This window comes from Dendrobates tinctorius, unplaced genomic scaffold (genome assembly GCF_039654945.1).
Source record: "Dendrobates tinctorius isolate UK_male_01 unplaced genomic scaffold, ASM3965494v1 ptg000011l, whole genome shotgun sequence".
Classification (NCBI taxonomy): domain Eukaryota; kingdom Metazoa; phylum Chordata; class Amphibia; order Anura; family Dendrobatidae; genus Dendrobates; species Dendrobates tinctorius.
Window position 1 is genome coordinate 72541960 of NW_027361679.1, and position 12308 is coordinate 72554267.

At 47.0% G+C, this 12308-nt stretch overlaps 1 protein-coding gene across 2 annotated transcripts in view; it reads left to right on the top strand.

Annotated features, from left to right (window-relative positions):
* LOC141047947 (uncharacterized) overlaps nucleotides 1–1695 on the top strand; it is a 129520-nt gene extending 127825 nt beyond the window's left edge. For both annotated transcript variants that reach the window (XM_073543315.1, XM_073543325.1), the window contains 2 exons: nucleotides 1001–1200; nucleotides 1451–1695. In XM_073543315.1, coding sequence (XP_073399416.1) covers nucleotides 1001–1177 — 177 coding nt within the window. In that variant the 3' untranslated portion in view covers nucleotides 1178–1200; nucleotides 1451–1695. The remainder of the gene's footprint in view (nucleotides 1–1000; nucleotides 1201–1450) is intronic.
* Nucleotides 1696–12308: the final 10613 nt, after the last annotated feature.

Genomic DNA, 12308 nt, shown 5'->3' on the forward strand with positions numbered 1-12308 from the left:
TCTATGCATAGTGGCGTGGTTAGACATCATTGTTCCAATCAAAAAATTCTAATTTTAATATGTTTACAATATAAATATAGCTAGACACACACACACAACTCCAACACTGCACAAATGAGTGTTCCCGCCCCACCATAGACAAAGTAACGGGTATGCGGCACTTTGAGAATGCAGTTGCGTCTCCGTTTGGCGCCCATGTTGTTGACTCCCTTCGAGGACGCAGTAGCGTCACCAACGTCGTCGGACAAACGTCATGACGTGACGAGGCTCTTGTGGGCGTCGTTGATGCGGCGTCAAGCCTATAGGAGGAAGTATAGCAGCAAGGCAGCGTTCACCGTGGAGGGAGGCCGAAATGAGGTATCTGGTTCAGGAGATGGATAGGCGTGACTATGGTTGTGAGGACTTCCATCCCCATCCCATGCTCCACAAGCGGGCTGTGTTGCGGAGGATATGGCGAGGCTTGTCCCGCCGCTTTGGGGTGAAGGGCACAACTTCCCAAATCCGTAAAAAGCTGGCGGACCTGCGCTTCCGCTCCAGAGACCGTCTCGCCAGCATTTGTGAACAAGTCAGAAGGGAGCGTGGTGAGTGTTTTTAATTATCATTTATGCAGACTTATTTTCATATTAGATGTGCATCATGTTAACGTACATTTGTTTGACAAGTTTTTTTTTCCTTATTGTTTTTACTGTCATCGTGCTTTACTGGTGCTGAAAAAAAAAGTTTTGTTTTTTTTCTTGGGAATATTAACACACAGGACCACAAAAAAAAATTCTGACCATTCTGTCAAAATTTTTGTTTATTATTTTGGTATCGGGAACTCTTTTTTTTTTTCTCTACTGTTCCATGTGGACTCCAGCTGATACATTCATTGTGACATTCAGCTACCCGCACAACACATAACACTTGCGCACGATTAATAAAAAGTTGCCAAAGCCCATGCCCAAAAGCCCAACGCAAGTTGAAGTAGTATTGCGCTCAATAATATTTATGTTTTCACCAGAACCAACAGCTCCTGCAGTACAACCAGCCCCAGAAGCACAGCCAAGTCCGCCGCCCCAGGATCATCGCTAGAACCAGACCTCGCAAGAACCCCCTCGCTGGCTGCAACACCGCCTCTGCAAATTGGCTCATCAGCATCATCCCCAAGGCATGCCTTCTCTCTGGTGTCACTCCGTGACGTTGATGCAGCCTCGACCTCCGGTAATTGAGGGCATTATCTGATAAGATCCCTACATGTTGGAAAGGATACTTGGTTGGATGGAGGGCTGTCGTTTAATATAAAAAATTTTTTTGCCCTAGTCAGTGGTGCCAGAAGAGCCGGCTGGGCTGTAAGTGCCTCATCTGAGGAGCCAGAGGCACCACAAAATCATGTGTTTAACCATAAACAAGTACCTTTAGTTCAATGTTCAACAGAATTAGCCTGGATTAACTTTTACCATTCCCTCAACAGAAATCCCAACCTTACCGGACCTGCTGGCAGCACACAGGAGGGCGATGGCTGCATTTAGCACCTTTGGAGTGATGCTGGAGAGGTTTGTGCCAGCCCAACCACAGGGTGGCATGCCCTAACGTTTTTTTTTGTTACGTAATTTTTTGTTATTCATAGAATTTTTTGATATGTTTTTGTTTTGTTATGTGTAAAAAATAACAAATCATAGGTTTTATGTTATAAAACCAAAAGTTATTTAAAATTTACCACCGCAGCTGTGTCACCTTTTTTCCTTAAAAACTTGAAAACAAAATTTTTCAAAGACCACAAAAAAGTATAGATTTTAAAAAATGTTAAAATTAAATTTAGATATTAAAGTGAGAAAAACACAACAATTATTTTAGGGCATCTTTAGCGGCAGTTATGCCCATATGCCATCCTTGTCATTACCATACCACAGCCCATTAACCCCGCCTTTGTAGCCCTGATAATAACTTTGTCCACAATAAATATAAACAGGCATCAAGTTTTATTTGAAAAATACAATTTTATAACAGTCATACATAGTTTCACCCAGTCGAAAAAAATTGGCATAAGTAAGTAATTAAAGAAACTAAAATATAAAAAGAACTATAATTGTGTATAGTAACAGTCGGAATCATTAAGTAGTTGCCTTGTTCACTTGCCTCCTCAGTACTAATAGGCGTTCTGTCCTCAGTAGTGATTGGCGTCCTGGGGATGTCTTCACTTCCACATGTTGTTGGTGACAGATCTTCACTACGATCCTGCAAGAACAGAAAATGCATGTTAAATCAGAAAAAAATTAAATTACCAAACTCCATAAATCCATACCCAAAAGCAGTAATACATTTCCATTGGATGTCATGAGCAGCGGTCACAAGCGGACACGTGCACTGAAAAATAATGTGAGGGTGGGACTAGTACTACAGGATATGAAATGGCATTCACCATTGTTAAAAAAAGAGTGGGCCCAAAAAATTAAAGGTGTATAGTTATCTATAACTATAACTAGCTCTTGGGAAATAGCGTTGTTGCGTCTTAAACAGGGTCGCTGAAGAAAGCCGCGTAGCAAAATCCACGAAAACCACACTTGTGACTCACACGGGAACGATGCTGGTATACAAAAATCCACAGCACTCGAGAGCAATGAACTGAAGTGCTAATACGTTCTCTTTTATGACTCGGTTGCCCAATGAGAGCACAGCAGTGACCACCAATCGGTGCTGAGGGGCGTTGAAAAGGAAACGCTGAAGCACGCCCATCGACGTCTGAATCAGTACATTACAAGCAGTGTGACAAGGACCCAACGACCGATGAGGTCGTTATACAGATCGCTGATCATTGCTGTGTCGTTGAGGAGATCTGACTGTTTGGAAGTTAACTAGCGACCATGTAGCGACGCACCAACGATCTTTGCCAGGACGTATCCTTCTCGGCATCACTGGTGCATCGCTATGTGTAACGGGGCCTTTAGAGATGAGGCCCGGTCATTAAAGGGAATCTGTCACCCCTTTTTTGTGATATCATATAATGATATCATTCAATTGTGTGTCACATAAGGATTCTCTTAGTACTTTTGCTTCCCCCTGACCCCGCACCTTTCGTGCATAAATACCTTTTTTATATCGGTTCATGTATGTATGTAAACTGCCGCTGGGCGGGGCTTATTTACCTGCTCCCCCCTCCCTGTCTTGCTCTACACAAGAAGAAATGCCTAGAGCAAGACAGGGAGGGGGGGAGCAGTTGAATAAGCAGGATGAACAGATGACGTTGTGCTAGCTCTGGAAAATCAAAAGCTGTGCAGGGAACACCAAAAGGTAAGAGATTTGCAGCCTCCCATCCAGCCATGATATAGACGCTAAACCAGAGTCCCGTGAATCCATCTGCTCATATCTAGACCCAACTGTCCCGGATATGGTGGACAGTCCCAGATTTAGGTCTACACCCTGCAGTCTAGGGCGTCTGCTGCATTTCCTTTACTGTCACCGCCCCTCGAACATCTCCCACCAGGGTGGGAAGAAATGGCAAATGGGTGTGGATTGTGGTGTGTTGCCAGGGGTGCACACATTTGTTTCTCTTTCTGTCCTTCAAAAGTTAGGAGGCATGGCCATAGGGTTAGAGATATGATCCTTTTTATTTAGTGCTCATTTTTATGCTCTCCACCAAGGGGGCGTAGGTAAAAAGATTCTCTGGAATTACCGAGAGGAGCACCAGGAATAAAATAATTACAAACACTGACCACTTTTGTCTTAAAGGGAATCTGTCACCCATATATAGTGATATCATGTAAAGATATCACCCAATTGTGCATCCCATAAGGATTCTATTAGGGCTTTTGACACCCCCGACCTCGCACCATTGAGGCATAAATACCTTTTTTATCTTGTTCGGGATGTATGCAAATCGCCGCGGTCCGGTTCGATGAGTGTGGCTTAGTCGCCTTCTCCCCCTCCCCTCCTCGGCTTGCTGCATGTAATCTTCATCTGTGAATATCACAGATAATGTTGGTTTCCGCGCTTGCGCATTGTAAAGCCTCCGGCGCCTGCGCAGTATGCTTTGCCCAACTGTGGGCGAAGCATATAATCGCTTCTGCGCATGCACCAGTATTTTCCAGCGCGGTCTATGCCCCGGAAGTGTGTCCTGCATGTGAAGACTTCCGGGGCATAGACCGCGCTGGAAAATACCAGCGCATGTGACAGATTCCCTTTAATGAATGACAGGCTCTCTTTTTTTAGTCCTTGTGCCTTGGTGACTATAGTAGAGGACACACAAGATATTTCCTGTTTCTTGCAGCTCACTTGCCAGCTTTGCTGTGTAGTCTTGGATAAGGAACAAAGTTATAGATAAAGCAGGGCAGCAACATTATATATTCATAAGGCTCTGTATTTATCTCACTTATCATTCTCTGGTCTCTCGGGTCGGAGCTGTGCTTCATTACTTCCTAGAGACTGCAGTATTGAAGATTTCAATGTCGATTGTATCCCATTCATTGCAGCTGCCTTAAAGCACATTTTGTGCTGTCTGTATCTGTACAAACAATACAGGAAAGGAGTGTCTACAAAATAGCTGCTGCTAGGAAAGAGGTTAGGCTGGAGTCACACACAAGGTAGAAAAATACGGACCATATTTTACGTCCGTAATACGTATAAATGGTCCCTAAATAGTGCTCTGTATGTCATCCGTTGTCAGGGTGTGGCCGCGTATTTTTCTCATGTAAGCATCCGTATGTAATCCGTATGGCATCCGTATACTGTTTTTTTTTCTTGCAAAATGGACATTTAACAGTTTTGAGGCCTGCACATAATTTAAATCAGCAGCACCAACCCTATTTATTGCCTCAACATCAGGTGACAGCCTCCAATCTGCCCATTTTGGTGCTCTGCTTGTGTGGGGGTCTTGCTGGTTGTTAGCAAACATGTCTGACACACTTCAGTTCACCCCAACTGACTGTGTTCTCTTCAACTGGGTTTTGTCCAGGCGCTTTGGCCAGCCATACCCAGTGATTGTGGATGCGAGGAGGAGGCGACGCATGTGGGTCCATCCACTTTTGAGGCAACGACTCACAAGAGGTCATTTTCAGCCCCTCTATTCTTCTCTGCGGGATCACCCGGAAAAACTTTACAAATACTGTCGCATGAGCCTTGCAACATTTGATCTACTCTTGGAGACAGTGCGCCCTGGGATCCTGGGATAACCTTTCAGGACACAAGGATGCGCCAAGCTAGATCTGCAGAAGAGCGACTTCTACTCACATTACGGTATGTACTACACAACCACATTCTCTATGTTCATGATGTGTTGCCCAAACTCTGTTTTTTATTTGGTCTGAAGTTTAATGCCCTCATCTTATTCCATATATATATAAACGTACTGACTAGAATGTTATGTGTAATATGTACTGAATATCACGTAGTGATTGTGCGACCAAATATATGTGTGTTAGTAGATATGAATCACTAACAAGTTTGGTATGTATGCACCTGGTGTTTTGTTAATTTGTGCATTCTAAAATGTTCGATTTCTGTTGTTCTTCAGCTTCCTGTCCACTGGCCTGTCTTCTGCCGCCCTCCACCATGATTTTCTCATTGGAAGATCTACCATTTCTGGCATAGTCAGGTCGACATGTGAAATATGGTCAAGACTACATCAATTCGTCATGCCCCAGCCCAGGATGGAAGACTGGTTGAGGATATCAAGGGACTTTGAGGAGGAATGCCACTTTCCTAATTGCATTGGGGCTCTTGATGGCAAACATATCCGGGTGCGTAAGCTGCCGAACTCTGGCTCACAATTTTTCAATTAGAAACAATACTTTTCTGTTGTAATGTTGGCGCTGGCCGACCCTCAATACAAGTTTATAATTGTTGACATTGGGGCCTATGGAAGGACGGGGGACTCTAGAGTCTTCAATACTTCCATTATGGGTCGGCGGCTACGCAACAATCAGTTGGATCTACCACCACCACGCCAGCTACCAGGATCCACTCAAGAATCAGTCCCTTATGTCCTTGTCGCAGATGAGGCTTTTCAGTTAACGCGCAATGTCATGAGGCCATATCCCCGGCGCAACCTGGACCACCGGCGCTGAATTTGTAACTTACGCCTATCACGTGCTCGGCGACTGGTGGAGTGTTCCTTTGGCATTCATTGGCCAAAATGGCGGGTCCTCCAGTCTGCCATTCAGCTGAGTGAACAAAATGTAAATGAAGTAATTAAAACATGTGGCGTTGGCCATAACTTCACCAGGATACCTGATTGTTCCTCTTCAGCTGGTGTTGTGCGTGGGTCAGACAATGTACGTAGGGCGAGACCACCTATCAACCCTCAACGTAGAACGCTCTCTGGGCTCAAAGTGCCTGATATTTTCACAAATTACTTTATGTCACCCGAGGGGAAACTTCTTGGCAAGAGCATGCTGTGTCTATGTTGTAAATGTTTCTTTTTGGCCTTTGGGAAACTATATATATTACAACCCCTTATGTCTTTTCTCTGTTTAGAAATCAATGTGTAAGCATATAGCAGCTTGTCGTGATGTAAGTGCATCATTGATAAACACAACAACAATTGAAAGTGAAAACTTTTTATGAATCCTTTTTTTAAAGGCCTTGTGAAGCCTTATGTTATTTATCAAAATGGCCAGAATTGGCCTTAGAACACAAACAAATTTTTCCAATGTCAAAATACAGCATTTAACCACAAAAATACACACAAAGTTATAAATTGTAGTATGTAGGGGGTGGAGAAGGCGGCAGCCCAGCCTGTGTTGCCCGATGGCTAGTGTGTCCACCTTGGCCCTCGGCCTGTGTGGGGGCATACCCTTGCCCATGATGGAGGTAGTGGGCCGGCTCATGGGCTTGAGGTGGATACTGGGCACTATATTGGAGACGACTCTCCTGTTGAGGCTGGTAGGGCCGTGAGTCTAAACCACCAAAATGGTCATGTCGTCCCCAACCAGATTGGGACCAGCCTCCAACATTGGATGGGAACAAGTGGCCATATTGGTGTGCTGGGTTATACCCTGACATTTGGGAATGATGTTGCCAATGTTGGGTAGGGGGGAAAGGGGGTGAGGTGTAGGCCCACGTGTAGAAGGATCCTCAGACCCTGATTGAGCAAGCACTTTGGGGTGTGGGTTAAGACGCGTGAGATTCCTGGGTGACAGCTGCCACCTCTCCAGAAACTCAAACAGCTCATAAGGGGTATTGGGGGTGTGCTTGCGTCAATTAGGATCTGAATGGATCCTCGCACACGTAGCCGCACCTCACGGGGAAGGGAACGTAGATAATGGGCAAGGCTGCGTGAGTACTCCTCCCCATCATCAGTGGCAACTCTGTACGAGAATTTTGGGCCCCTGTATCCACATTGGTCGTTGAATCAGTGGCAGGGATATGGCGCCTTCGTCTACGTCGCCTGGATGGCACAGCAGGCTGGGGGGAGCCCTCTAGGCAAACAGTTGGGCTGCTGCTGTTGCCCTGTTCATCATGGATATCGGGTGGTGATGCAGCTGACGGTCCTTGTTGTGGTTCTGTTCCTGGTGGTGGTGTTTCTGGTGGCGGCCCAGGCTCTAGGGCAGGATCAGGCCGAGCCGGAGAAGTGACTTGGGCCTGGCTCCTTGGAAGCTCACAAGATGGGCGAGACAGCTCAACCCCTCCACCTACAGGATCGATGGCCTCTGATTCAGACCGTCTCCCTTTCAGTGATGTTAGAGTGAGTTCTGTGATTAAATATAAAATGTAGAAAAAGGAAATTTTTGATCGGGCCCTATAAAGCATTGGTGTCATGTGGTGTTTTTGTCATACTTACGGTCTGCGATCCATAATTGGAGCGCGGAACGAGAGGCGGTCGAAATAAACATATTTCCGCTTTGTGTGGGCCCCTGAACCACTTCTTGCCTGCTGCTGGCGCTCATGGCGATACTGGTCACGGATGCTGCGCCAGCATCTCATCACATCTTCGACTGCAATGTGACATAAAAGAATGAAAACTTACAATTTGCCGAAAACAAGTTTTTGAACTAGTATCAAAATCATGTGGCCTACTAGGGTGTGAGTTCTACCCAGGGTGGCATATAGCATTGGTGCAACCAGGCCAGATGCACAGGGTCACAGTAGCTCATGTGGCAATTAGCAACTCTTTAAAATGTTTTTGCTAGGCATTATGAGGAGCTTGGGGACAGGGTAACATTCTCTCAGGGTCAAACAGTGTGTCCAAAAATAATTTACAAGACACAAGAGCCCAATATCAGAAGCACAGGATGTGTGGGGGCCTACTTATAACATTTTTTTGGGATGGCAGGTAATTTGACATACATAATTTATGTGCACATACTTATGTTCTGCTGCTCCTCACGTGGCCGATCACCAAAATCAGGGAACATTTTGCGACATATGCGCCTCCATGCAGCCTCCTTTCTTGCCTGGTCGGCATAATGTGCATCCCGTTGGTCCCATAATTCCGGGCGATCATGCACAAGAACAATTAGCAGCTCCACATTCAGATTCTGGTAGGGTGCCATGATGCTGTACTCCGTGGAGGCATACTTCCTGTATGTCTGGAACGCTTTTGAGCTAATTTGCATGTCTAAGCTTCCTGATGATGGATTGGCCCATTTCCTGTCACCAGGAAAAGTCTGGCGTATTTCTCGTAAGTCACACGGGTGGTCCGTGTGTAATGCGATGTTTTTGCGCACCCATAGACTTGCATTGGCGTACTACGGTCGTAATACGATGACAATTGCAGCATGCTGTGATTGGCACGGACCGTAGAAAATACGAGAGAAAAATACGGCTGATGGGAGCTACCCCATAGAGAATCATTGGTCCGTGTGCAATGCGTTGTTTTATCGCCTCTCACTTGTCCGTATTCCTCTCTAGTGTGACGCCGGCCTTAAAAGTAATCTGACAGCAGGTTTTTGCTGCCTCATCTGAGAGCAAGGGTAAACAGATTTAATAGCAGGGGAATACTCCACGCAGGGAGGTAATGGGTTAAGCAGGGGTATGGCAAGTGAAATTAGCACATTATGGGTGCGGGGTGACGTAATAATCGTAATAGGTAAAGCAACTGTTCATGAAAGAGTTAACTTATCAGTCCGACGGCTTCCTGGCTGCAGAGTCTTATATTCCAACGGTGGCACCTACACAACTGGCGCGTGATGATTCCGGTGTCGTCCTGAAGAAGTTGAGGGTCTGGTTTATGGCGGTGGCGATTAATTCTTGTTGCCATGTGTGGGGTCCTGGGTCCAAGGTTTGTCATGCAGAGTGCAGTGCAGTCTGTAACACTGCCAGAGTGTGACTCAGCTCAACAGTAGTACGCGGGTGAGGAAGGGCACAGTTCTAGATGGGTCACCCGGTCTGTCTTAGGCGGAACGTGCACGGTAACAACTGGCCCAGAGCTTTTGGCACTTTCGGTTGCTGGAGCCAATGGACACACAGCAGACCTCTGTCCAGTCACTGTACCTGGACACAGGGAATCTATAGCGCGGGCCTGTACTGTAACGGTGCTCAGAGGATGGAGCACCGGACTTCCACTGCTGTGTGCTCTGTCTTCCCGCCAAGTCTCCTCTCCCTTTCCCGCACACAACCCCTTTTATCTTAGTCAAGCACCCTGCTGTCAAGTGCAAAGGTCAGTCCGGGTTGGAAAGCTTTCCCCCGGACAACAATGGTGATAGCCCTGACAGTTCCAGAACTGGCGCAAGAGAGGTACCCCCAATCCGGTCCATCTTCTTACATGTACATTGACTATAGACAGTGATCTGCTTATCAGAGAAGGGTACGTGGTCGGACAAGTAGTCGCGTGCACATCAGACCTGGTAGTGATAATGTCCTTCTGAAAAAACCTTCAGTGTAAGTAAATAACAGCACAGAGCTTAATAAATGATACATCGCTAAAATCAGTTTTTTTAACCCCTTCCTCATGCTGTCCTCAGATTACATAGCAAAAAGCTGCTGACAGATTCCCTGTAAAGCACCACTCAAGCGTGGAGTTTTTAGCACTGGAGTGCTGCTTCTAATCTAAGGTCCCTGCCCGAAATCTTAGTCATATCCTCCACTATCTGCACCTATCAGCGCCGAGCCATCTTGTGGCAACACTTCTGACAGGTCAAAAGCTCTCAATGCAAGTCTATATGAGCCAGAACAAGGCTTTCATAGGCTTGCATTAAAAAGTGACCCGTAAGGTCACAAACTGCTGGAGACTGAGTGACAGTGATAGGCTGGGATCACACTACCATGTGTGATGTGGGCTACAGAAAGTGAAGACGGCAGCTGTTAATTATAAGACTAGGGGCAAGGACCATAGATTAGAAGAACTACTGCAGCGCTGCAATAAAAAAACCGCTGGAGTGGTGTTTTACATATAGATATCTATAATACTCAAAAATTCAACACACTCTATTTTCTTCCATAACATCTAAATGGCAAAACTAAAATTAAATAATGAGAAATTCCATTTGCACAGCTTTACACAGTGTATTTGGAATGTGTACAAAATAGAGGCTGAATGCACGTGTAGTAATTATTTTTGAGGAAATGGACTTGAAAATTGTGACTTTGTAAGACTATCACTACAGGACAATTTGTGATGTGCATCCTAGTCCAACCACACCCCACAGCACAATACAATGTGCACAGAAAACTGCTAATCAGTGGTGTGGCCGGGTTATACACAGCTCAACAACTGAGCGCTGCTCAATCTGCAGCAGAGAAAACTGTGATTATCATAACTACTGCACCCAGTAAACGTAGTACATCGCTGAGATCACATAGATGCGCCTGTGAACTATGGAACAGCAAAGAGAGAATTAGGAGGCTCTGAGCAGCAATATCACAAGTAAATCATGTCACAGCTTCTCACCGAGATTTCTATGTAGCCAGAGACTCAGATTAACTTTACAAGCAGCTGTATCCGATTTTAGAAAATTAACCTTTTACAAGCAGCTCTTCTTGGAGAATAACATTTTACAAGCAGTGACATTTCACTACCTTATAGAGCCAAATAAAAGAAAAGAGGGAGCCTGATTAGGCCATCGGTAAAAAAAATACACTACGCAAACAGCCAGATAAACAGAAAAGAAAGAAGCTTTATTCAAAACAGCAAATATAACACCAAACATCTAAAAACTATTAAAAAAAGAGCACACAAATTCCAATGATACTGATGGGGCTGAACCTTTAAAGGGAGTCTGTCACCCCATTTTAGCCTGATAAGCTATCGCTGTGGTACTAGCAGGTACGCAGAATGCAGTGACGAGTCGCGAGACGGTTTGGTGCTTTTGGTAATAACGTTTATAGGCCTAGAGGTGACTTTCCTCAGGCTTGGCCTGACCGAACAAAAGGGGTAACAAGGGTTGACCTCACAGGGGCTCAATACCAGTAAACACAAACCGAGTCGAACACGACTACATCCGGCGAGAGCCGGTCACTATAGGGCCGCGGTATGGCCGACTACGGGTCCTTAACTATATAGTCAACTTAGCCGTCCTGACGTCCCTCGGCGTTCTGGACGGTGGTTCTTCGGCGGAGCAGCCGCTGGGCCCAGCTGCTGAAGAGTTGGCGTAGTCTTCGAGCATTCCGCCGCTCCTGTGGCACTGGGGCACCTCCGGCCCTGGAGGAGTCCTTGGACGAGTAGGCCGCAGCCCCTGGACGGGGGCAAGCGGCAGCGATGCGGGGTGGCAGGTGACAGGCCACCTGTGCAGCTAGCAGCTGCGACGGGGAATCCGCGGCAAGCAGAGGCTCGGCCCCTGCGGATCGGAACGGGACAGTGGTGGCCGCCGACAGCACAGGGCTTGCCGTGACCACGGGTGGGGGCAGAGCGGCTGTGGGCAGCGGGAGACAGGCCGCAGCCGCGGGTTGGAGTGAGGCGGCAGCGGCCGCTGGTGTCCGCGGGCAGGCCGCTGCTGCAGGCAGGAGCGAGGCGGCAACGGCCGCTGGTGACCGCGGGCAGGCCGCAGCCGTGGGCTGGAAGAAGGCGGCGGCCGCTGGTGACCGCAGGCAACTGGTCGACGCGGGGCAGCGGTACTCGGATGGTCGTCTCGGCGCCGTCCCACTGATGTCTCGTTCTGCTGACTCACTGTGACTCTTGTTCCCCACCCCTTTTATATTGGCTCCTCCCCCAGTCCACCTGTCAGTTTCCACAGTCCGTCCCTGAACTCTGTCCCCGGAAACAGCTTCCCCCGGAACCCAGGTGACGGTCCCCTTGGTTCCGACTCGGACACTCGACAGGGACCCTCTCTCCCACACGGCCACCGCCATTAGGGGCTTATCTACAGCATTCTGTAATGCTGTAGATAAGCCCCCCGATGTAACCTAAAAGATAAGAAAAAAATAGTTAGATTATACTTACCCAGGGCGTTCGGTCCGGT